This window comes from Fundulus heteroclitus, chromosome 13, assembly GCF_011125445.2.
Source record: "Fundulus heteroclitus isolate FHET01 chromosome 13, MU-UCD_Fhet_4.1, whole genome shotgun sequence".
Classification (NCBI taxonomy): Eukaryota; Metazoa; Chordata; class Actinopteri; order Cyprinodontiformes; family Fundulidae; genus Fundulus; species Fundulus heteroclitus.
The window spans coordinates 17,627,734-17,655,551 of record NC_046373.1 but is presented as its reverse complement, the minus strand read 5'-3'; the positions used below and the strand labels follow the sequence as shown (position 1 = coordinate 17,655,551).

At 37.7% G+C, this 27,818-nt stretch overlaps 1 protein-coding gene across 1 annotated transcript; it reads right to left on the bottom strand.

Annotated features, from left to right (window-relative positions):
• Positions 1-6,562: 6,562 nt before the first annotated feature.
• Positions 6,563-20,811, bottom strand: slc39a4 (solute carrier family 39 member 4). Its single transcript, XM_021322979.2, has 12 exons — positions 20,167-20,811; positions 14,293-14,604; positions 12,563-12,764; positions 12,295-12,461; positions 11,481-11,655; positions 11,104-11,276; positions 10,799-10,969; positions 9,670-9,774; positions 9,277-9,334; positions 9,027-9,179; positions 8,745-8,932; positions 6,563-8,663 (listed from the first exon to the last, which is right to left on the bottom strand). Exons 1-12 carry the CDS (start codon positions 20,428-20,430, stop codon positions 8,535-8,537), a joined length of 2,097 nt encoding a protein of 698 aa, XP_021178654.2. The 5' UTR covers positions 20,431-20,811; the 3' UTR covers positions 6,563-8,534.
• Positions 20,812-27,818: the final 7,007 nt, after the last annotated feature.

Genomic DNA, 27,818 nt, shown 5'->3' with positions numbered 1-27,818 from the left:
TTTCGTAATGCATGTTGCATATTTATTTCATAAATAGTAAAAGTGAGTTATTGTCATTTATTCATTTAACATTAAAAATAACAACAAAATTCATTTTGCCCTTTTTTTATTGTTTGCAAAACCCCGTGTGACAACTCACCCTTTGGAGGGGCAACTTGTCACATGGTGACAATCTCCATTAGATCGCTTATAACTCTGCACAGGAATAAGATATGAAAAATACCAGAATACAAAATATATACCTGAGACTTTGCTCTTTCATCTGGTACATATGTTTTTTATATATGGTGTTTTGATTCCAATATTTATGTATGAGTGTAAAAAGTGCCCCGGTCTCCCCTATTTGTTTTTGTTGTTGGTGAAGATAAACCAATTAAATCAATAAAAACAACTTTGTTTCTCTGTTAGCTTCAACAATATATACTGTTCACTAAAAACAAGACACGTATAGACAGTAATCCTATGTGAAGGTGGGTTTTGCTTGATGAGAAAAATCTTCAAATAATGCTTCCATATTTTTGTATACAGCATTTGATCAGCCTTTGTGTTTCATGTTCCACCAATAAAACACACAATAACGTAATAAAGCTCACGTATCTACAATAAACTATCATGTTGCGACGTAAAAAGGTCCTCTTTTTATTCAAAAGAAATCTCTCCGCTTCATTTTTTTTCTTCAGACTTGCATTATGTTACGTGTACATCTAGGCTTTTATTTTGAAATATTTTCCTGCACTTCCGGGCCAGCCGTCAAAGCGTCTTCGTCTTTCAATCTTAAAAAGAAAATGGAAAAAAGAATTTGCGAAATCGAAAAACGGGCCGTTTTTTTTCATTAAGTTTTTCTGGTTTTCCGTTTCTAAATTGTGTTGGCAAAAACGGAAAAACGGCTTTGTTTTGGAAAAAAATCGAATTGCCTGAAGGTACACGGACCGCACTTCCGTTTTCAACACTTTTTGTTTGCTGCATTTCATTCGGGGGTGTCTTCTTTTTTGTTTGCGTCTCTCTTTTTGTTTGCTGCATTTCATTCGGGGGTGTCTTCTTTTTTATTTGCGTCTCTCTTTTTGTTTGCTGCATTTCATTCGGGGGTGTCTTCTTTTTTGTTTGCTGCATTTTATTTGTTTGCGTCTCTCTTTTTGTTTGCTGCATTTCATTCGGGGGTATCTTCTTTTTTGTTTGCTGCATTTTATTTGTTTGCGTCTCTCTTTTTGTTTGCTGCATTTCATTCGGGGGTGTCTTCTTTTTTGTTTGCTGCATTTTATTTGCTTTTTGTTTGCCGCATTTAATTTGTGCGCGTGTCTTTTTTTTTGTTTGCATGTTTTCTCTTTTGCTGCGCATTTGCACCTGTCGGCCACCGTAAGTTTATTACATTATGCCAACTGTCATTAGTCTTGTAAGATAAAAAAAAACCTTTGTGTTTGTTGTGTTTTAACTTTTGAGTTGGTGCTATCAAACCTGGGGTTCCTCAAGGATTCATTGTCGGGCAAGGTTTTTTTTTTTCTTCGATATCATTACGCTCCCCTTTGTTCAAATCAATGATTACTAAAACATCACTTACCGCATGTAAGCTGATGACAAACAACTTTGATACATGATTCACACATCATGATCAGTCTATTGCAGTCATTGGCTGAGGGTGTTTGTAATATAAGTGACTAAAAGTGCCAGAATGGCCTCCTCTTTGTATTTAAACCTCACATATTATAGTTATTCTTTAATGCATTTCTTGTTTTCAGTGTAGTTCTCATTGCCATTCTATAAGGCACTCTGACTTATCTGGTGTATGGATTTCGCTGTACAATCAGGCGTGCCTTGTGTTTGTGGCAGAAGCTAACTAGAAATAAATAAAAAATTTAAAAAGTGTAAACTTGTCACACATGGTTAATTTGATCAGCATATTTGCATAACTTTTGTAATTAGTGCTATTTGGTTTGTGAATTTTGTGCAGAGAAAATTACGGGGCTAATATCGAGTGTAGAAGGATTATTCTTACTGTTCTAGTTTTAGTGTAGCGGCTGAATAATACAGACACTTTATTTAAAATTAAAATATTTTTTACAAATCAATGCAGAAAGGATATAATCATTCATCATGGCCTTTAAAGTGATCTTGATTCATTGTTCTCCACACTTTCTGGTGCTTTTTCAAGTTTTCTTTGGACTTTGGCTACTTGTGCTCTGTTTTTTTGACCATTCTGTCTTGTGTTATTTAAATAAAAGGGCAAAATTGACAAAAAGATGAAAAAGTAAAAAATCTCAGATCTGAAGGATTAAAATGGACAGAGCTGGCCCAAAGTTGAATGGGGCCTTAAGAATTAGAATTAGATTTGGGAGCATCCTGCAGTTGAACATGAAAAGCTTTTTGTTGGCGAGGGACTCTAAGGCTACGTTAACACTGCAGGTCTTGATGCTCAATTCCAATTTTTTTGCTGAAATTTGAGTTTTTTTTGGAGTTGTGCGTTCATATTACTATTAAATGCGGCCGCCATCATACTGCTGTCTGAACGGTTCAAGACCGCAAAGCGACCCCACATGCGCAGATAACAGAAGGACATCACAGAGCAGCGCTCTATTTAAGGAAGTAATGGTGAATGTAATTGTTTCTAGAAGTGTTCAATAAGGTTTTGTTAAAAAAAAAACGTGACAGGAGAAAAAAAATGCTGACATCTCTTCTTGTTATTACTAGAAAGCTGTTGAGCAATGGGAGCCGATAATATTAAGACCACATCATAGCAAGACGAAATAAGGTACAAAGAAAGCAGCACAGCTATCAATAACGGGCCTTTTATGGAGCACTAGTTGCTCCTGCTGTGTGTGGATGTTTAGACAACAGACGCTTTGAAAAAAATCCGATACGTATCCAAATTAGTGCCACATATGGAAGTGGCACAGATCAGAGTTTTTGGGGGGTGAAAAGATCAGATTTGGGATGTTCACACTGCCGTGAAAAGGATGGACATGGGTCGCGTATAGGATAAGAGATCGGATTTGGGTTGCATTTTCCTGCTGTGTGAATGTAGCCTGTTGTGTTTTACATTTTGACTTTAAAGTACCTCCCTTGACTTCAGGAGTCTTTTATGCCAGAATAATTAGTAAGTCATGGATTAGGGTTTATAAAACAAAACAAAGAACGTTGGAAAAAAATAAATTGCCTTGCAGATAAGCAGCCAAAGTCCAAAGGAAAAAAAAACACCAAACCATTGATCAAGACCACTTAAAACATATCAAGTCTCGCTTATTGTGAAAGGAGGAATAGGACTTTTACCCCGTAATGGCTTTTTACTTCTCCTGTATTATGCCTTTTTAGAATTTAACTATAATTTCTTACTTTTCATAGGCTTTTGTCATCAGTTGTGTTAATTTCTATACCACAGTTACAGTACAACACTTTGTTGTCTTTTATCTCTTTTTTTTATTTTCCCTACGCTGATGTCTGAAAAGATGTGCAACATGCATGTAATGTTTGAGAAGCTCAAAGGTCTAGCTCTAGAGGGTATTCCTTTTTTTGTTTTATTGCCACAATAGGTTAAAAGGCTCCCTTAAACCATAAAAATGTCATAAAGAGGATGTATACCAGATTTAAAAGCTGGTAGGAAGATTTGGTTTGCCTCAGTCAGCAGCTACATGCTTTAATCTGTATAATTTGTCTGGTGCACTGCCTGGTTGTTCAGACTTAATGGGCTATTTTGCCTCAGTTAAACTCAGACAGTGGTCATCCTTGATGTCATGCGTGCCGCACATACTCGTTATATGAACACATAATCTCGCCCTGAGTGATAAACATCCTCCTGCCTGTGAGAATGCAGTGAGTTGTCCCCGGACTCTGTCCCAAGAGAAGATGTTCATGTAACTTGCAAATGTGGCAGATTAGCTGAGATAAGATTTACTTTGCACAGCACGTCTGGATCAAGTCACACAACAATCATTCACCTAAAAACTTGATGTCGTTACCACTCCTCACATTAAAGACGGAAATCACAAATAATGTCCAAAGGGCAGGACAAAGACAAATTTCTTTCTTAAAACGGGCATTTCAGATGTCGTCTGGTTTACGTTAACCGTCCAAAGCATGCTGGGCTAAATGATGTCAGAGGTGTGGCCATGGTTGTTTGTCTTGTTTACACACAACTCGACACAGGCCTTCGTTGTCTACGCTCGCTTGTCCATGCAAGGTCGCCAGGGGAGACCCTGGACATGTCAACAGTCCATCAAAGGAAAACCCTGATTTATATAAGCATGAACCACCTGTTTCAGGTCATGGATTAAATTACAAACCCTTTGACTTGGCCACTTTCAAAGTTTCTTTTTTGTTTGACTTGCTGATTTGCTTTCAGTAACTTTCTTGCACCACTTAGCTGAGTGGCTGAGTTTAAGGTTACAAACTGACTGCTGGACGTTCTTTATTCAGGATTTTCTGGTGGAGAGCAGAATTAATGCTTTCATCGGTTATGGCAAGCTGTCGAATTCCTCAGACAGCAAAGCCATTCCAGACCACTCTACATCCACCATGTTCAAATGCTTTCTTTTTCCTGTTATGCTCTTCGTCTTGCGCCAGATATTCAAGTTTTGTCTTGTGAGTCACAAAATGTTATGCCAAAAGTCCTCAGGATCATCAGGAGAGTTTTTGGAAAGAAGAATCTTTGAGTTTTTTTTTTTTTTCAGAAGCAGTTTTGGCTGTGGATTTTTCTCATGGAGTCAATTTTTGCCCAGTCTTTTTCTTATTGTTGACTTATGAATATTGAGCTAAATTGAGGCAAGCAAGCCCTGCAAGTCTTAGATGTTATCCCCAGATCTTTTTTGACCTCCTGGAAGAGTAATCGAGGCACTCTTGGAGTATTTTTGGTAGGCTATCCACACATAGGAAGGTTCTCTATTTGTGGATCATCAAGAATCAAGAATCCTTATTTTCATTATATAACCAGAATGAAATTTTTGTGAGATCCCAGCTCAGAATGCACATATAACAGGCACAAGACATAATGTTCAAATAGTTGAATGTGCCGAAAACACTTTCTGAGAAACTAAGAGCGTGCAAGTAATCCTAAACTGTGTGATAAGATTTAGATGTTAGTCAAAAAAGAGAAATGGCAATCTCTTTACAGAACGGTGCCATGGAAAATGGCTCTCACAGTGGTTAAAAATGGCTTCGTAAGTATTTCCTCAATGAAGTTGCCAATGTTTCTGAGTTTAGTTTATTTTTTTAGATCATGGCATGATGTGTTGCTTTCTGAGATTTTTTAGCTTACTCCATGTTGTCAGACAGACTCTGTTGAAGTGAGTTATTGATAAAATAACTCCAAAATATCTTGGAGTTTGTAATTGCGGAATTAAATGTAATTAGATTTAAGCATGTTACTTTGAAAGCAAATTCAGAAAAAACAAGTATTGACTTGATCTTAAGAAATAAAAAAAAAAAGGTGACATCTTTCACAGATGTGTGGCTGCTTTTTATTGTTGTTCCACCAAATAAATTAATTTTTAATTTGAGAATTATTTTTTGTATTTACATGTTACTTTTGCCTAATCTTAAAATTTGCTTGTCGATACGAGACATGTAAGTGGGACAAAAACGCAATAACTGAACAAATCTTTAAAGGGGACAAATATTTTTTCACCATACTAGATTGTAGGGGTTAACTATGAAGTAGAGGGTATCATGAGCAAAATGGAACTTAGGGGAGTTTTTCTTTCCACTGTCGCTTCATGCTTGCTCGGTATGAGGGATTGCTGCAAAGCCATGGACAATGCAGACGACTCTCCCTGTGGCTCTACGCTTCTCCAGGAGCGAATGCATCAATACTTTGATGCAATCAACTGGGTTCCCTTGTATAGGGAATTTTCTGTATAATCTGACCCAATCTGTATAATATAACTGAATTTGTAAAGTGCCTTGAGATGACATGTTTCATGAATTGGCACTATATAAATAAAATTGAATTGAATTGGAACAAACAGAATCAAGAGATGACTTAGATTTTGTGAGAAAAAAAATCTGATTTATTTAAAATCCATTAACCTTGTTTTAGGGGCTTAAGCCTATGCAGGGGGAAAAAAAATCAATTGCGGCTAAAGTAGTTTACTTAAAATAAATACATTTTATCGTGTCCATTTAATTTTTATCCAAAAGGCAACATAGTGGTTTGTGTTACCTAATACACTCCTTCTGCTTTCATGAGAAATGTTAAAGAAACTGTGATTAGCGCCGACTGATTTCTCAGCATGACCAAAAGGAAATACGTTGCTTTAAGCTGAGCGACTCCAACAGGGTGTTTCCTGATAAGAAGATGACCATGAATATCTGTCGCCTGATATATCTGCTTATCACCAACATGTCACTATCACTTCGCTGTTTGTCTAATGTGCTCTGATAAGAGCATGGAAACCTAAGCTTTATGCAGCACAGAGCTCAGTATCAAAGACACGTGCTTGGATTGAGTTTTCTCTTTTCAAACTTGTTTAATGGTTGATTTCTGATCATTTTAGATGAAATTGTTCTACATCCTCTGCATGTCATAGAGAACTGCAGTCTGATACACTGCTTAAGTGGTAAAGGCCCAAGTCAGTTTATTCATATCGCGCCAGTGGTACTGATGATCTGAGGGCCCGTTATAGAGAAAGTAAACAGTTGCTCTCAATAATACATTTAATGTGAACACATTTAACAAATTTATATATATATGTATATTCATCATTCATTAGTAAAAACAGTTTATTTATTCATTTAAAAAAAACTATTAGTACAAAAACATGGAACTGGTTCACAACAGACAAACCAAAACAGATCATCAAAAAGGCATTCGGCAAAGAAAATGGCTTAAAAACATTTCATTAAAATGTTAGGAAAACATCCTCTGAGCAGCAAAGACCAACAAAAGCAGCATCAAAAGATAAATTTATTTTCATATCAACATGGTTTAAATTTTAACCTGAACGTTCAAAATATATTCTGCTACTTTGATACAGCTCATTCAAACAGCCGGTAAACCTTTCATTTGGCAGATTTATGTTTTGGGTATTTGCATGACCCAAGATAATTAAGGCCATTTTTGCACCAGATTGGAACTGCCCTATGGTCTCCAGGCTTTCCATAGCTACTTGAATCCTGCAGGATTGTGGCAAATTTGGAAAACTTCATTTTAAGTTCCAGCAGAATGCTCCTGAGCCCTTTATCGTCGATTCACAGGCTTCCACTGCTGCTTTCCAGGCTAATCTCCCAGTTTCTTACAATCTGTTAAGTTTCTTTGTAAATATTGGAAGTTTCTGCACCTCCACCATCAGTTTCAGTCTTATAGTTGGGGGAAAAAACTCGATCAGTATTTTCATCAGATTGCTCAAAGCATGATGATGCATATGAGAGAGATTTCTTTACAGATTACTGTGCACTGCTGAGCCTGCCATGTTATACAGTAACTTTACCTTGTAGCGTTCTGCGTGCATAGCTTGATAGGTGCAGTCAGACGGAACATTACTCCAGGCTTATCACACAGAGGGTCCAAAGCCTGGAGTTGCTATTTTTTTTAATGAGTTTTGTTTATGCTATTGCAAAGTTATATCATAAATCCCATAAGCTGCTGCGCACACTTTTTTCTCTACTTGGATCATTGCTAAACACAATACCTTGGCTTCTCTTTGATAGGTGCCAAATGCATTTTGAATTTTAACTACACCCTGAAAAACTAGGAAGTCTTCCTAAATCTTTCAACATTCAGCCTATATGCACAATTTGGAGACGTGTGTGCTTCTCTCTAGTTGGGAGACCTTTTACAGAATGTAGTGATTAATTGGAAAAAATGTAAGTAGCAGCGTGTTGATGTTTGTGTTTTTGCTTATTGTTTGTTTCAGCTGTTAAGTGAGATCCCTTTTGTTGCAGCCATTGGAGTGGCGGGGCAAGATATGCACAGCATCCATGGTACCAAAAGCATTACAATGAGCTACACTGAGGGCTGTAAAAGGAAATTATTTAAACTGCTAAGTGGCTACACGGGTATGCTGGCCATGCATCATGGAAGATCTACCACTGCTGCTATCAAGCCTCAATGTAGCACCCTAGAACAGACATGCTGTCACTCATGAGCCACCATGAACTTTTTGCACATGCTTAACACAGCCTGAGAAATCTCATGCTTTGTTAAGCATTATAGTAGACCTCTCCAAGATCCTGCAGACCACCCACAACTTAGTTGATTTTTAATTATGTGCTGTGGTCTTTATCCGGTAAGAAGGGGACCAAAATAAGATGACAGTGGACACAAGGGGGGCCACTAATGGATTTTCCAACCTATCCAGGAAGTAACCCCATCCTCCACCCTCTGAGTCTTCAATATGAATAAATTAATGGACCAGTGGATAGGATGTGTGGAGCCTGTGGCTATTCTTCGTTTACATCAGTCAGTGTCTATTCTTGTCCCCTTGTGATCACTTTGAGAAAATATTCAGATCCCTAAAATGTAAATTTGTTTTTCTGTCCAAATTCTTTATGCTGTTTTTCAGAAACAAGGTGAATCATTAGAAAAGGCTAATTTCTTAAAATTAAATCTATTAAAAGCTGATCTTGTCCTCATACAGCGACAGTAACAGCAGGATAGTCCAGCCCGTTAGCACGCCGGCATTCTGAAGCAAAAACGTCTGCCACGGCCTCTTGCTGCTGACATGGACCAACGTGGGGAGCTGAAAGTAACAAAGTAGAAATGTGGTTTTTAATCTGTTTTTGCAGGGCTTGTGTGGTACATAGGTAACATCAGCACTCACCATATCAGCAAGTCCAACATACAGAAAGAGTCCTGTAGCTACTGCACCTATCCACTGTTGGGTTGCAAGGTCAGTGGCTACAGACAGAGAGATATACAGCCCAATAAATGAGGTCAGGGCGCTGCCCAGGTTAAGAAGCAACGCCTTTCGAACAGACAAGCCGCTGTGGAGCAGGATGGCAAAATCACCTGCGGAAATAAAACCAACACAGTGAAGTCTTTGCCTAATAAAAAACAACCAAAAAACGAATCAACAAATAAAATCAGTGGAAAAATAGCTCACCGAGTTCATGAGGGAGTTCATGGCAGAGCACAGCCAGCGATGTGGCCAGACCGGACTTCCACGACATAGAGAAAGCCGCACCTATTGCTAATCCGTCCGCAAAGTTGTGTATCCCGTCACCAATGGTTATCATGTAAGGCAGCAGGCGCCTTTCTGTAAGAGGGAAGATTATAGTTTGTGCTATAAACACAGTGATCATCCAAATTCAATGAAGTCATACTTTTTTTAAATTAGGAGTTATTCCACTCACCTCTTCTCTGCTTTTTCAGGCCTGAATTCATTTTTTCGTCACTGTCTTCATTATCAACCTGAAATGTATGAATTACCTTTAAATAACAGCTTATTTTAGAAGTACAACTACAAGGTGGTTCCTTCATTTGTATCTACTTTATCTAGAAAGCAAGACATTCGTTACAAGAGGTTTGCTTAAATTTTTTAAAGGTGATCGAATCTTGAATCATGTCTGCGATTTGAAAATTATCGCTCCTGTGCTTCTTTGCCAGTGTTTTGTTTACAAAAAAGTACTTCACTCAGATGTACGATTTGTTTTTGAGCAGGCTAATTAAATTTCCATATCTTTTTTCAATCAGGTAAATGTCTTTAAACTTTTTAAATGTTATTAATTTCAGTGTGCACTTCTCACCAGATCTGACTTTGATGATGATTGAGACTTTTCTTTCTGTTTTCTTTCCTGTTGATACATCTCTAAAACTCCAACATGGTCACAGTGGTGAGGGTTCGATTCCTCCTGCAAGAGGTGCGACGCATGTCAAAAATTAAGACCGAGACAAATATCGATTCAATGGCAAATCTACAGAAAGGACAGAGTTTCCAAAAGCCCAAAAGAAATACAACAATTTAATTCCAATTGGGTTGATTTTTTTCTTCACTTTTCTGCATTAAATCAGACTAAACCTTTTCTATTTTAGGTCGGCTACGTTTAACCAAATTATTTCTGTTTGCTCGAAATAATGTCTACTTGCTAATACACACAAATTTAAACATATCTTTTAACTTTCTTTATTTTCACAAGTTTACACACTTCTCTGTGGTATCTGATAGATTCGCTCTTCAAGCTGTGTGACTTGGCTCAAACATTTTGGCTATCTTTCCACAAGCTTCTGACGATAGCCTGCTATATGAACGTTGGTCCAATTCCCAGAACAGAACCAGTACAACTGAGTCCAGTTTATGGACTGCCTCAGTCGCACATACTTTTTAAGGTCTGAACACAAATTTTCTGAGATTACATTTACTTTGTTGTCTTAAAGCTATTTTTTAACTTATTTTGGTGGTTTAATTGGAGGCATTGTCCAATTAGACCACCCATTGTGCCCAGACTTTATTGTCTTGGCTAATGACTTAAGCTGTTTCTTGCATTTGTCCATAAAAATGTTCTTGGTGCATGATGCAATCTATTTTGTGAAGTGCACCAGTCCCTCCTGCTGCAACCCCCCCATGATGCTGCCGCTCCTGAAAATGACAATAATATTCTGGAACATAACAGATAGAAAGAAAATATTCTTAATCCCAACAGAGCTAAAACAGGCAAAGTTTTGTCTGATTTAATGTTAGACAGTGAGTAAAACAGATTGTCTTTTTATCCTGTGTTTGTAAATATATGGTTTAAACTGCATTTATAATCTACTTTAATGTTACATATTTACCTACTGAAAGGTAACAGATCTGAAGACACAAAAAACCTTCAATAATAATATATATTATCATATATTTTTTCTTTACTGTTTTTCAGGTTCAGTGACTCCTCCTACCCCATGATGATGATGATGATGATTGCTTTCATTTGTGATCATTGTGAAGATAGTTTCCATGAGGTAAAATATGTAGATCCCACCAATCACAGCCAGCATTTTGAATGTATAGTCTGGAGTTTCTTTGTGTTCATGATCCTGGTCCTCTGAGTGAACATGTAGACCCAGAATCTAGAAGTCCACAAGAAAAAGGTAGAATGTAAACACATTATTGTGACCCATATCATTTAAACGAGTATTTTCATGCTATATTTTCACAAACGTTCATGGAAAAATGTAACTTTTCAAGTGTTAAAAGCACCCACCATTGGTATGAGGTGCAGCAGAGCATCTCCAGACAGCGAACCTACAGCCATGCTGATGCAGAACTGGATACACAACTGGAAAACATTGGTGCACGAGGTGCACAGCAGCACCACGATGCCAAACATGGCGGTGAGGGTAATGATTACATTGGCGAGGGTCGCATAGAGGTATTCTGCAGGCGGAACAATGTGATAGAAGAGGTTAAGTTAGCATAAAATCTAAATTAAACATCTAAATTTCCTGACGAAATTCTAATTCTCTTGTGATTACATGCTGAAAGCTGCTGGACGTGCAATGCTAAATTAACACAATCAAAGCAGCAGCCATTGCAGCGCTCAGGTATAATGCTAGTTATTTAATCCAATATCACACTCACTGTCACTCCTGGAGAGCCCATCTGGGGTGACTGGTCCTGTTTGGTTTGAGCATGATCCACTCAGGATCTGCTGAACCAGTGCAGGGCTGACCTTTGCAATGCCAGATAGACCCATGCCAGAACTATTCTCAGAGAGACCATAGATTCGGACCAGATCTTCAGCTGTGAAACAGTGCTGAGAAAAAAAAGAAAAACAAAAAAAAAAAAGTAATTTACATGGTGTTATTTATATTCTTCACAGTACAGATCTGACCACAATAGCTTATTATCTGCAGTGTGGGCTTAAAAATCAGAGAAGTGGTCTGTGTTAAATGGCAAAAATAACATTCTTCTGAAAATAATTTGACACTGGATTTATAATTAGTGCTGAAAGTCTTTGATAGCTAACAAAATTCTTCTGTTTTTTTTTTTTTTTTTTTTTTTTTGGTCACACTGAAATGTTTAAGGTCACCAACAAAGTTTTAATATCAGAAAAAGAAATCACTTAAATAGAAACGGTGTGACAACATGAAGCAGGCTAGAAGTTTCATAGTCAAAGTCCGTATTTTAAATGGATTCGGCTTTTGTGGAATGGCCTCAGAACAGGTTGTGCCTGCTGGCTTGGAAAGCTTTTTTCCCCTTAATAAACATGTTAACTTGGTCTAATACCAACATTCTTTGGATGACTTGAAACATTTTATTGTGACAAAATAATTAAAAAAACTGAATATACAGTATATATACGGGGTAAATACTTTTTACAGTGGTTAGGGCTACATCAGCATGGTATCATCTTAATTTTGACTTTTAACATGTATTTTTGGGCGATACGTACATACTCCCAGGGGTTGCTTTTATGCCCTACATGACGCTGATGTTGACTCCGCTTCCTCCGATGATGATCTACATCCTCATTATGGCCATGTCCATGGTCATGGTCATGATCATGGTCATGGTCTTCCTTTGGTCCAATGTTCAGGTTTCTCATGAGAACCTCTAACTCTGCAGAACACAAAGCACACCTGAGCACAAACTAGCTGTAAGGTGTAGAAGACGTTTTCTGAATGGACGGAACATTGACTGAGGAGGCTGCCATTATTTACCATGAACTGTGAAATTTTTGGAACCAGCTTGAGTCATAATGTAATCCAGGAAGAAGCTCTCGTCAGGCAGGGACTGAGCACCGAAGCGGTGACCAAGCAGGGCGTGGTACAGGACACGCCCCAAAACCGCACCCACTTCCTGGTCCAGATGTGTCAACAATGGGTTGACCTCCATCATGATGTCACCAGCCGTTAGACAGCTCTGGGGTGAGAAAGGTAAGTAGCCTCGATAATTAAAAAGGTTTTTCTGCAAGCTGCCTGTCAAATTTAGATGATTAGGAAAAACGTTTATAAATCTTTGCATCAAGTGCAAACTTATCTGACATGAGGTCAATGCAAAAAATAATAAAACAGTGACAGAAAATACACGCACAACATTAAATCAGCATACTATCAACAGCTTCATGTTTTTACTTTATGGTTTATGGACCGTGTTAGTTTGGGAGTATGTTATTAAGTTCACTGTAGTCAGTGTTGATGCTGGGAAACCTGATTCCCCTGGCTTCTGTTTTGCTTCATATCAAAGCAACTTTAGGACTAATATCGAACAGATGAGCTTTAAACACTTTTTCCGGCTTGAAAAAAACGCAGAAAGCCAATTGACGAACCCGAGACATCACAGTAGTTTTAAATAAAATCAATGAAATCAAATCTTTCTATTTCTGCACCATCTAAAAATGCCTGGAAAGCTGTAGGAAGCATGTGGGAGAGTTAGTGGTGTGTAAAAAAAACGTTCAAAGGCACAAAAAAAAAATTGCCGTGCTGTGAAAAAGCTATTCACTTTCTGAAATGAGTGGCAATAAATGTAAACGTTTTTGTTGATCATTTTTGGAGCTTTACTTGTATCGCCTTTCCTTATTCCATAATAAACTGGGTTCAAAGCAACCCCGTGACACTGGCATGATTGGCCTGGGTGTGTGGTTCTCATAACCAGATCTAAGCTGTGATCTGGCCTAGGTCCAGGCTGCTGTGCAGACCTTGTGGGCTGTAGATGGTGTGATTGTGCTGTGTGAAACTTTGACTCGTCAGCTCATGCTCTTAGCCAATAAAAAAACTCCCAATTTATGTTGTTTTATTGATGAGTTAGCGGAACTCCTCATGAGGTAAAAACTTTAACTACCTAGTGATAAAGCCTGTTATACAAGCTGATTAAATTGTTTCAAGATTACTTTTTTAATCATTTAGGGCGGTAGTTTCAAAATTTACACTGCAAAAAACGGAACTAAAAATAACAAAGATTTTCTTGAAATGAGTGCATGTATCCTTGATTTGAGCAGGTAAATAAGATTATTTGCCAGTTGAATAAGATTTTTGCACTTAAAATAGGAACAACTCATCTCCATCATCCTATTTCAAGTGCATTATATGTAATTGTCTTATTTTAGGGGTCAAAATACTCATTATATTGGCAGATAATCTTATTTACCTGCTCAAATCAAGGACAAATGCATTAATTTCAAGACACTTTTACTTATTTTTAGTTCTGTTTTTGCAGTGTTTAAGCATCAAACTCAGAAAAAACTGTAGCATCCCCAACTATTGCTGATTAAAGTAAATATTTTCTCTTTAAACCCTTGAAGTCTGAAGCAAAAATATTCTTCAAGCCAAAACGTATACCTTTAAGACCATGCCATCAATAATGGGCTCCTGAAAACAAACTTTTGGAACCAATAGCCAAGCAACATCTTTTATTTTTAAGCAGCAAAAAAGAGTATCTACCAGACTCTTACCTTATTATCCGAGGGCTCATAGTGCTTGTACAGCTCGTGAATCACGCCCTCTAATCCAAGAGCGTTCATGTGATTATGTGAGTGTTCGTGGTGGTCAGAGTGGGTGTATTTGTGTTGGAAAAGCTCCGTCTCGTCTGCCCACCTCCCCTGTCCTATCGCAGCGCAGACCAAGCCAGGCGAGGAGAGGTACAGGACGCTGCCTGCAGCGAGCGCCGGGAACTGAGACACGCTGACGGTTGTGTTCCCATTTTCTTGCGTCTCATGGATGGAGTGATTCCCGATGAGCTGATGAACAGCACCTGCCAGGTCACACTGAGGGTTCGCACACAGCAAACATTCAAGCAGACAGAAAGGAGACATAAAAAGAGACAGGTCAGTTTAAATACTTTGTGGAGACTAGACAGAGTTATGCAAATTCTTCCCGGATGTTTGCAACATTATGCAGACTTAATCAATCGCCCGAAACATTTTAAGACGTTGTCACCAAATACATCAATATGTTATCTATGTTAATTGGGATTTTATGTGATTTATGTGACTCACGGTGGTGCATAGTTGTGAAGTGGAAGGAAAAACGTGTATGAAGCTTGAAATTCTTTTAAAATAAAAATCCGAAAAGTGTGCTGTGCAAATATTCAGCCACTCTGAGTTAATTCTCATAGACCCACTTATAGTGCTGAGCAATTTGGAGTATGTCTCCGTCAGCTTTGCACACCTAGAGACTGAAATTGCTCCACCGCCTTCTTTGTTAGTTGGTCAGCCTTTGTGAATATCAATTTTCATCTGACCAGAGCCCCTTCTTCCTACATGGCTTGTGACTTCCCAGGATCTTCATTCTTTCATAAATGCCCAATCTGTGCCCGACTAATCGCTGTCCAGTCGACAGACTCTCCCACCCGAGGAAAACATCTCTGCAGCTCCTCCAAAGTTAAAATGAACCTCTTGGATGCTTCGCTGATTAAGGCTCTCCCTACTCGGCTTGGTAATCTAGGCATGATTGCAGGTTTACAAATGAGCCATCCTCCTTTCCATTTTCATATGATGGATCAAAAAGAGCTCTGTGAGATGTTCTTAATCCTGCTTTGAGCTTCTCCACAACTTGTTAATTCTTCTTTACGATGCTGTCTGCTCACTAATGTTCTTGAACTAACCTCTGAGGCGTTCACAGTTGCATCTTTACCAAGATCAATGCAAACATAGCTGGTCCCAGTTTAACACAATCACAATGACAGATTAAAGGCACTGAATACAAACACATGGCACTTACCTGATCTTAGTTGTAAGAACAGGATGTACCGTTTATCATTTTCCTACTACTTTACAATTATGCACTAATCTATATTGGCAAATCTCATTAAATCACATCGAAACATATTGATCTTTGTGGCCGGATCGTGACACAATGTGAAAAGTTTTGTGAATAATTTTGCAGGGCACCGTATAATCTCAATATTATAAGCACCATTTTTGCCTTTGACGTTGCAATTTTCAGACAAGAAGCAGGAATATAATACCATAAAATGCTGACAACCCTCTTTTCTCTATTCTGGAGGGGAAAATAAATTCAGTCCTATATACTATAGAAAAAGACACAGATTATTAATTCTTAAATTAAAACAGCAACCATATATGTGGGAGTAAATAGTTTTGTCTTCTTCTCACTCCTTTTCGGGCTAATTTGACTTTTTGTGTATGTTTCAATACAGTAATTCATAAGTATGATTCGTATGACTAGATACATTTTTGTCAGTACTGCATGCAAATTTCTTTTGCATAGTTTTCTATTTCCCTGTGTTGATTCCTTTTACCCAGTATGGGGTACAATGTGCTAAGTGTGTACAGCGTATGTTTTTTTTTATTATTATATATATACAGCTTGAAATAAATTAAATCAAAGTTAATTTTGTTAGATGAATATACACAGCAGTTAGCTGTAGATCTTTCTGAGGATGCTTTAAAGCTTGGTTCACCCTGACATATTTTGTAAAGCTATTTCTCAATGTCTCTTTAGCAGTGTTTTGTTTTTAATTGTGGTAACATTCCCCTGATTTCTAAGGTCACTGTTAAAGACCATGGATCTATTTTAAGACAAAAGAAGCAAAGTTCAAGCTGCAGAAACTGAATTTTACCCAACTCTGTTATGTAACAACAGCACTAAACGACGAGACGGGCGACATTCATTACGACCTACAATATAGGGGTCATGAGCCTTTAAACTGACAATAACGCTTAAATATTAAATGCTGTAAGTTGGATCGTACATGACTTGCATTTTGGATCATTATTAATCCACTATACATTTTTTCACTGTTACTAAAAAACATCAGCAGGTGGGGGCTGCATGAGGTGGGATCTGAACAGAAACCTTCCACAAAGACAGCAAAATCTTTGATTTTGATTCTTTCGTTATAATCAAAGCCACAGTTCTGTGTAAATAATTGCTCTCCTTGCAGCCTTCCCTAGGACATATTTCACTATTCCATGATGTGCATTGATGCACTTTACAGCAGTCATCGAAGAAGTTCAAGGACCTTATTCCTACTGATAAAGTAGTTTTATCTTAATCAGATATTACAGCAGTTTATAAATGATATCGTGGGGGATAGTCTCGCTAAATATGGAAATAGGGAAGTTTTCAGCCTCTGAAAAAGGACAAAGAAATAAAAAAGTTCAGTATTTTTTGTCTTAACTTGATCAACGATTGCCTATGAATAGATTAAAAACTCAGTTTGTGTAATTTCTTTATAAGCACTGAGATAAAATGCGAGTTTTAGTAACAGTAACATATTTGCATAAAGCTGTTGATTCATGAGTCAGTAAGCTCTAAAGGCTTTACCAAAACTAAGCAAATTTCAAAACACAAATGTGATGCAGTTCATTTTCATTATTTAGTCTGAAGAAAGTCCAGACATGAGGGCTTATAGCACTGTGTGGCCAGTACACTGACATTTTCAATCCATTCACTACATGCCTTTATTAGATTGGACAGACATGTTCTTTCTTTTATTAGATTGTTGTAAACAATTTTGAGGCACCTAGATCTTGATTAAATGCCTAAATAGATACATTAAAAACCTAAAAAATATGAATATTCAACATTCAGGGTGAAATTAGTGCTTTAAGAATAACAAAGCTTCTTCTGGGTGCATACATTCGATTTAAGACACCTGCCATGCTGTTACACCGTGTAGTTATTTATATTAATGAAACTAAAGCAAAATGTGAAAGCTAGCTGAGCGGAAAAAACTAAGCACCTTTGTTTCAGCAGCTCGAAATTCCAACTTTAGGAGCAATAACTTGAAATTACAGCCTTCTGGGTGAGCTTATCAGTATCTCCTATCTTTGTGAAAAGATTCTGACCTACTTGTTATAACATGACTTCAGTTCATTGAGGCTTAACGGCTCTCCTTTCTGCACCGCTCTCCAAAGGTCAGGCCCCAGCTTTTCAGTCAGCTTGACATCTGGACTTTGACTGGAATTTTACAGCACCTTCAATCTTTTAATTTGTTTACGTCATTCTGTCTCGTGTTTGCAAGCGGGCTCAGAACTTTAAGATATCTTGGGTCCTGTGGCTGTAAAACAAGCCCAAATCATGACCTTGCATACAACTTAAGAATTTCAGTGAATTACAGTGGATTCCAGAATAAAGTAAGTTTGCAGGATATAAAGTAACTTTGCAGGATAAAAAAATTTAATTTTGCAGGACAGTTTCAGGATCAAGTGCACAGTGATTTCAAAGTACAGCAATTGAGATGTAAACAATGCAGGACACATGTGATACAGTGCATTTATAATTTCTGCTCAAAACGATGTTGAACAAAGTTTACACGATCACTATGATAAAGAGGGACAAATCTGAATAGAGTGGTTTGTATTTAGTTTATCAATAATGGATAGAGTAAGAAAACAGCAGTTTTTGAAGTGTTGTCAGGATTAGATGATAAAGTAGTGCTGTAACCTAACTAATCTCTGGCTGGTGTAAAATATATTATATTATATTATATTATATTATATTATATTATATTATATTATATTATATTATATTATCAGAGGGCAGCAGGTGCCGTAAATTGTAAGGTGAAGCAGTGAAAAACGGCCCATCATCTCTAATGTTGGTCTCAACTAATTTCAAGAAATTGCTAATGAAGTATTTTATATATATATATATATATATATATATATATATATATATATATATATGCAACTCTGCAGCCACGCCGCCACTTCTTTTGGTTTTTGAAAAGAAGCTGGTCTGATTCTCTTAATCCGTTTTAACAACCAATCTGAGCAGTGTTGCACATTAACTGGTGTACAGGTTTTAGGAATGTGATTACAATTATTGTAAAAGGCATTTTTGTGGAACTGCATATATTTGGCACTTTCTTATTCATCCTTTTTGTTATTATTGTGCTTTTTTTTTTTACTGTGCTTTCTATTAGCTCATAATCTTTCTCCTGATACACTGTGAATGTCACCCTTTCAGACAGAGGATTATTTCACCAATCATCTATTTAAAACTATGGTTCCCAAAGCTGGGTTTGGGACCCCACTGGTGATCACAAATCCACAAGAATGGGGTCTTGAGATGCTCCCTAGAATTCACGCTAAATAACAAAAATAATAATGGTAAAGAGTTTTTATGACATAAATATAAGAAGAGCAAAATAAAATGAATATATTTGCTGTTAATGCTGTTTTTAATGTCATTAAACCCCTTTTTATATTTGGCTTTCTACAGCTGTCAGCGACCTTCACAAACCAAAGAGGCTTTGTTGCTCTCCTTTGTACTAAACAAAATTATTTTTTTCAATATTTATTGAAAATACCATGAGACTAAAAAAAGAATTACAAAACAAACAAAATGTATCGCATAACTATTATTCTGTTGTGGGAATTATATGCAGATGGTTGTATGAGAATTGAAAACACATAGAAAAGAAACCAGATCAAGCGTTTTTCCCCCCTTCATATTTAATAATGCTGAAAGGTTCTTTATCCTTTTTTTGTTGTTGCTAGAATCACTAAGGTCCACTGTGGAGAGCCTTAGGAGCCACACCTGGCACCCGAGCTGCAGGTTACGGACGCCATCATTTAATGTGTCTGAAGCTGAAAACCACTTATTATTTTGGAAGCCACTGCTTTTTCCTCTTAAACAATAAAGGGGTACATTTGTTTTATTATTTTCCCCCTGCATGTCAGTTCTGGTTTGAGTTAAATAAAAAGGATTTTATTTTGTTGTCACTGTAAGTCAAACTCAGTCTTTCTTATTTTCTTTTAAAAAAATATTGCATACATTTTTTTAAACTATCTGTTTCATGAAATGTGTTCTTTTTTTGTCATTATAGTTATATTATATTGTGTGCTTTGTAAAGCTGTAATAGAAGCTATGGTCATAAAATGGACTTTTAGCAATTTCACACTATAGGAAATTAGGTTTACATATACAGATATATATTCTATATATGAATTTAAACATGCAAATACATTTTACCCTTTTATAAGCCTTGAATATATAAAGTCCCATGAGAAAAAAGAGCGCAAGGATTAAGTGCTCTTGCCAATTTTCTCAAGACAAGTATGATGCAGTTATTCAATATTAGTTTTTTTGCATTTTTTTTAAGACAAAATCAATACAAAAAACAAATCAAATGCCAGTTTTAAGCCTTGCTTTGGTTTTAGTTAAGTTAAGTCCACTTCAAATTCATTTTTAAAGCATTTAATCATTAAGACGCACTTTGTTTCTTACTAAATTGACATATCACGGTGAATATTCTTGCATATAATTAGAATAATCCGCTTTGGGCAGCTGACTGACAACTCTTGGACTCTTGGACGGTCTCACCTGGCAGCCAGGTATGGCCTAATAAAACTCACCTTTTCACACGGCACCTCGCCGCACTGCACACGCTTCTGCAGGGTATTAAAGAGGAGGCGAAGGGACTCCCCGGTCAGAAAGCGCTGTCCCGGAGACACGACGCCGACCACCGCGCTGTACGCGTCCTCCACAGCCGAAACGGAGCCAACCGAACCCGGACTGCAGCAGAGGGAAAGGAGCAGCAACGGGACGAAGGACTTCATCTTAAAACTTTCCTCAGGGTGGATAGAAGGTGAAGGCTGCTGGCTGGTGCAGGGACACATTGAGCCGTGTGTGGAGCCTCCGCGCGCTGATATACTCCTGAAAATCCTCCATGGTCTCGACGGATCTGGACTCTGGATTCTGATTGGCTGAGACGTGGCGCGCGGGTTTTACTGTACCTGCTGCTTCAAACACCTGCGGACTGCCGGACAGAGACGGTCACAGCAACTGCCTGGTACAGCTGTGCACCGACTTTAGGGAATAAAAAAAAACTATTACTTCATTTAATTTACCTAATTTAATGGAACAAATGGAGTGATAATGATTTGATCACACGGCCAGAGGGATGAAACTTTGCCATAATACTACGGGGAGTTTTCAAATGGTGACTTTTACCACTGCGAAAATGTATTCGCTGCCTGAACCTGAAAGAGTGGTTGTGTGGAGGCAGCTGCTGCCATCTAGTTGTTCTCAGTTGGATTTAATTTGGGCAACATTGCTTTGGAGGGTGCACCAGAGGAATCTCAGTTGGGCCTCGAATGAGTTTGGCCTCGCTTGTTTAAATGTGGAGTCCACAGGAGTTTGGCGCCTGCCTGTGATTTTATAGGTGCATCAAACCTTGTTCGAGCTGCAAAACGTTCCTCTGAGAAGATTTCCTGGATTATGAGTGTTTTTTTTTCTTTCTTCCCAGGAAGCATGGTGGTGTCCTCGTCCACAGGGTCTCAATCACCCTGAAATTTGCAGTTTTTTTTGACCAACTTACTGCTTTTGAGGCATTCAGAGGTGCGCCTGATGGTAGGCTTTGGATCATTGCCCTGCTGCGTAAACTCAAGCTTCCTGCAGCTTGAGGTCAAAAATTGATGGTGGGGCGTTTTGCTGGTGGACAGCAGAATGTACGTTTCCATGAATTGCAGCATGCTATCCAGGTCCTGAAGCGCCGAAGCAGGCTCAGATCACAACAACGCCTCCGCCATTTTTCATTGTAGATTTGAGGCTCCTATTCTAACAATTTGTGCCAATTTTACACCACCGTGAAGGGATACGCACCGATGTTTTTACTACTGTCTGGTCAGTCTACAGAAAAGATACTTGGGGAATCATCAGGATGTGTTTTGGGGAAACATTCTTTTTAGTTCATTAGCCCTCAGAACTCACTAACTTAAGCACATGTTGCCAATTTTCCTCTTTTTTGTTGCATCACAAACACTTTTGTGACCTCCTGGATGAGTCGTCGATTCGCTCTTGGAGCAATTTTGGTTGACTCGCCACTCCTGCAAAGGTTCCAGTCTTGTTTAGTGCTGTCTTTATTTGTGGATAATGTCTCTCACTGTGGTTTGCTGCAGTCTCAAAGCCTATGAGACAACTTCAGGTGCGGTTCCGCTACAGGAACCTCTTAAGGGACTAGAAAATTGCATCACAGAACCTGCTTTTACATTAGCCGGATTTCTTTGTTTCCAGACCGCAGCAGCACTCCGGCCGAAGACGGACCCACTTCAGCGAATGTCATTTACATAAACAACCCAGGTTTTGGACCCTGAAAGGCACACAAAGAACAATGTAGAGGATAAGAAAAAAACGCTCTAGAACCCTTTTTTATCCCTTACCAGAATGATACGTTAATAACAATTTTCTTCTGATCTGCACTTGAGATCAACGTATGAAGTTTTAGTTTGAGTCTTTCAGTCTACTTCCTGTTGTCAGATTTTACAAAGGTTTGGAAAGCAGTTAGTTTGCTATTCTAATTGACCAATTGGGTGTGGGTGTTCGCACACAGATAAAAAAAAATTAAACCAAATATTAGGTTATTCTTCTTAACTCAGTGCTTGGTATCTGTGAAGTTTGACATTACTTTTGTTTTCCCCTCATTTTTTGGGGTTGAAAACCAATAATTTGCGTCCGACCCCAACCTCGATTGTTGAGTTAAATCTGGGTTGGATCGGACTATATGGGATCCAGGACTTCATTAGCAAGACTGATAATACAGATTGATGGTTTCCTATTTGCTTCATAACATGAAATAACTTGATTCAAGTTCTTCATACACACTGGGTTTGTGGTTATTTAAAACAGCTTTACACGGTTAGCATTAAATACTATTGGAAACTAAGGTAAATTGAATTCAGTAACTCAATTAACTAAGTAAAATATTATATAAACATGAAGATATTTTTTCTTGAGTTTCATGTATTTATTTTTGTTAATAATGATTTTTCCTTTATGGGTAATGAAAACAGGATGTTCAAGAATATAACATCAAACCAGCAATTAAAAAGAACTTTAATTCAGAAATGTGAGCTTAATGAAAATTATGTTTAATTATTTTAAAAAGGTGTTTTTAATCTGACAAATAAGCCTCATTAGAGCTCATATTCTAATTTACTGAATATCAGTATGCTAATATCTCTCATTGTAAAAAACGAACAAACAAAACAAAACAGACACCTCAAACTCTCAGCTTTGTTTCTGTGCAACTTGTTTTCTATTTTCTATTTGATTAGACGTTTTATCAGAAGCTTGACAGTCCATCCAAGGCTGAAAGATGCCACAAAACACTGACTCACAACCTCAGAGTGGCATTTGTTTTAAAGACATGAACACCAAGTGCAACGTATCTGGCATGTCACAAATACAGTTATTCTGATAAGTCAGCGTGGACAATAACTTCTTTTGTTCAAGTTTTTTTCCAACCCAAATCTCAAACTATGTGATGGAAGCGTCATCACGGGTCTGTCTCACTGTTAATAAGGCATACAACTGCAATGATTTATAAAACAAAAACTGGGCTAAATGTAACATAGATGTTTCAATAAGTGAAGTTAAATGTATTTTAACTTCTGATTTCTGATCATAATAAATTGCAAATGGTAGTTTCTCTTTGCTAGCATTAAAAAGAAGGTGCTTTATCTGTCAATTAATGGATTGGCTACTCAGAACTTGAGAGTCCATTAAAGATCTAAGGAGACCATTAGATTACAGAGCATTTTATGTCTTTTGGTGACATTTCTAAGTTCCACAAACAGTTGAAATAATTGAACTTTAGCACAATTATTTGATGTGTCACTACCCTCACCTTCCATTTATGGTATAATGAGGCAAAGATTGAGCTGTTTGGCTACAATGATGAGGAATGATGAGGTACTAACTGTCAAGCACGGTAGTGGTAGAGTCATTTTTTTGGGCTGTTTCACAGCTAGTGTGATGTCTTGCACAAAAGGGATGGGATAGTGAACCCAGAGGATTAACGTCAAATTCTTCAACTTCACCTCAAATCAACAGCTTGATGGGTAAAACATAGACAGAGTTGGGGTTACCAGTAGAACAATTGATGTAAATGCATGTTTGGACTAATTTTGAAATGGATAGAGCCCGGACCTTAACCATTTTGACAATTTGTTGACTGTGCTTGGCTGAGTCTGTGCCAGAAAACCTACCAGTTTGTCAATACTCAATAATCAAATCTGCTGCTGGAATCAGGCCAAAAGCTTGTTGATAGTTACAAAAGCGTGTGGTTGAGGTCACATCTGCACATCTGTGGCTATATGTATTATATATAATTACAATCATTCTTATGAGTGTTTAAAAAACATTATTTGTTCATGGCTTTTAATGCCATCTGAGCAGAACATTGTACTTTTTAAACTTTTTATCTACATATTTATTATTTATTTTACCTGGTTGTTTTATTTGTAACCATTTAAGCATATAGCAACTGAAGTTATTTCGGTCAGTAGTTGTTTTAAATGTGCTCAGATTGACTTCACATTATATTCATGTCTCTGTGTGACTATATGTGGAACAAACAAAATAATCCAAAACAAATTCAAACTTGTACACACACTATTCATAAAAAAAAAAAAAAAAAAACAACTGCCACCTCGGAAAATAAATATTCAGATAAATTACTAATAGCTCTAAGCTAATAATATTCATGCTTATGATTAGCGTAAATTAGCTTCTGAACAATACTGTACATGAATAATTACTTTTATTTCCTCACATTGTGATGATTTATTAATCCTAGCCAAAGATAAAGGACTACAACATGACTTTTTGAGATAATGTTCATTTTCCCAGCATATTTAATCATTGACTCGTGGACTTGTTTTGTTCTCAACAACTTTTAGGAAAGACCCACAACAGGGCTCTACCAGTGCATCAATTCTTCTTATTTTTTTTATCTTTAAAGCAGACAGTCTTTTCTTTCTGTCCTCAGAGATGATTGCAGCTGCAGGACATCTCATCACACCGCCTGTGCCGTACTCAATGCTTTCATATGTGACCGCAAGAAAATAAACACGGCTCGCTGTTTGTCCCCTGAAATCCACAATATCTGCTGAAAATGTCCTTCGCGTCTTATCTAATGAGTCAAAAATAATCAGAATTGAGCGATGATCTCACTGACTAAACCGCGACCAGACTAAAGGAGACAGTGGATAAAGATACAACGCTTTGTGCGTGTTAGTGTGTTGACCACCAGATGGCGCAGCTGCTCTTTGAAACGTCGCAGGATCTTAGAGCACACGTTTATTTACCGGACATGCATATTTTGCAGGAACATCATTGCGTAGGAAATGCACTAATAGATGTTTTTTTTTGTTAAAATTGTCATACAAAACATCATATAACCGCACGCCTTTTAAAAATAAAATAAAACCAGAAATAAAAATAATTGAAAAATTCAAGGATTTGCTTCACATCAGTTTATTTATTCATATACAGCAACAGTTGTAATTGAGACGTACTCAATTCAAACCCATTCAGTTCACTCCATTCTAATCCGATTGATATCTAATATCAATCTGATGTTATGCGAGATGCAAACAGGCCCTCGTTGTTGGAAAAAAGCAAGAAAAGTAGTTAGAGCGAGTTGAAGTGGCAAAGGATGCTGGAAAGAAAGGAGAAAGAAATGAGTGGAGTAGGAGAAAATGTCAGCAGGATGCAGCCTGTGCACAAAATTAACCAGTTAAGTTTTTTTTACCACTGTTTTTTTTAACTGTGGGACCGCATCCTTTACTGGAGGAGCCGAGGTCAGCGTGATTCCGGTCAGTAATGGACTGAGCAGCATGAGTACTGGGTAGAAAACACTCCCTACATGGTACCATCCCATCCCAGACTTGGCAGTGTGTTCAGGGCACACAGGGCATTAAAGGTTACACTATATGTGTATAAATAATGACTCTGTTTTATCAATTAAAACGAATGTCGATTCATACTGGCTGACCAGGAAAAGAAAGACGTTACAGGGGAGAGTCTGTGTTCAAAGGAGAACATTTTAATAACTATAGGTCACATCAATTCAATTCAATTCAATTCAATTCAATTTTATTTATATAGCGCCAAATCATGAAACATGTCATCTCAAGGCACTTTACAAAGTCAAGTTCAATCATATTATACAGATTGGGTCAGATTATGCAGATTGGTCAAACATGTCCTATATAAGGAAACCAGTTGATTGCATCAAAGTCCCGACAAGCAGCATGCACTCCTGGGGAACCGTAGAGCCACAGGAAGAGTCATCTGCATTGTACATGGCTTTGCTGCAATCCCTCATACTGAGCAAGCATGAAGCGACAGTGGGAAGAAAAACCACCCATTAACGGGAAGGAAAAACCTCCGGCAGAACTGGGCTCAGTATGAACGGTCATCTGCCTCGACCGACTGGGGTTACAGAAGACAGAACAGAGACACAACAAGAGAAACAAAAAAGCACAGAAGCACACATTGATCTAGTAATCTGTTCTACATTAGATGGTAGTAGCGGGTGAGCCGTCTTCTCTGGATGATGTCACAGTTAACAGAACGCCAGACCAGGTGTACCTACTATGAAGAGAAAAGAGAGAGAACAGAAAGTTAAAGCAGAAATGACAACACATAATGCATAATTGAAGAACAGTAGAACTCAATATAGTGAGAAAATTAGATCCTGATATACTCCAGTAGCCTAAGCCTATAGCAGTAAAACTATAAAGGTAGCTGAGAGTAACATGAGTCACTAGTTATAATTTTTGTCAAAAAGAAAAGTTTTAAGCCTAGTCTTAAAAGTAGACAGGGTGTCTGCCTCACGGACCAAAACTGGGAGTTGGTTCCACAGGAGAGGAGCCTGATAGCTAAAGGATCTACCTCCCATTCTACTTTTAGAGACTCTAGGAACCACCAGCAGACCTGCGGTCTGAGAGCGAAGTGCTCTGTTAGGAACATACGGGATAATCAGAGCTCTGATATATGATGGAGTTTGATTATTAAGGGCTTTATACGTTAGAAGAAGAATTTTAAATTCTATTCTATTCTAAAACATCCTGTTTTCCTGTTGTGTTTCTACATTAACTGTTTTTCACATGCCCACGAAAAATAGAAATAAGTTGAGTAATTAGCTCACTGTGTTTGCTTATTTAGCTCTTTTTTTATCGCATTTGTGTTCTAACACTGTACATTTTCTAATGTGTATTATTGTTGCTGTTATTATTAGTTGTAGCTGAGGAAGCCAGCTTCAGCTGTGGAATTGATGCAGAGGAACAAAAATAATTGCCAGTCATAGGAGTGAGGAGGAGATAGATGAGGAGGGATAGGAGAAAGAGAAGGTGATGGTGGAGGAAGAGCAGGAGCCACCTAAAAAACAGTGCCAGGTTGGGTTACAGGTGCAGGGCTGGGTTGGTAATAGATGTTTGCATTGAGTCGTATAAAACCTCCAAGTATTGCAGTTCAAACCAAGACTTTTTGACACCTTCTAGCTAATAGGCTGAAAAGGTTGATTGATTTCAGGTCTAGCTTGTATTTAAAGGTATACCTGTAGTTATTGTTCACTTTGATGTATATGATAAGCTGCTTGTTTAGTGAACTTTTACAAACTGTAGTGTTTTTGTTAGTTTGCACATGTCGGGGAGGGGGTGCTAAGGGGAGTAATTCAATGTAGAACCGCCACTGAATCCAACTAAAAGGGCAGATTCAGATCTAAATACATACGATCCTTTTTAATCCTGATTACAGTAAAGTGGAATCTAGTTCAGTTGATAATTAATGCCAGTCGGTTTTAAAAGGTGCCTTTCTATGGAAACTCAGACAATTGCATTAAGTGATCAACAATCCCTTCATCTAGGCAAGCATGTGGCGACTGTAGGGAGCATGTACTGCAATGATCAGATGTTATAGAGTTTTTGAATGGTTACACTGGCACCATAGCAATTACTAACACCACACTACTTAAGGGCCTTGTTAAAAACTGTTTTAGTAAGCTAAAAAGCTGTGAAAAGTACAAACTAGGACACCATATGACAACCTATGTATTTTTTTAAATATATTTTGGACAAATGGATTATTTAAATTTTACCAATACTTAAAAATTCTATGAATCTAAAGTATTATAGTAATTATAATATGTGCTCCGATGAGGCTTGTTTTGCCAGATTAGAAGTACCTTTTTTTTTGGAGGATGCTGTTTGCCCGAGTTAAA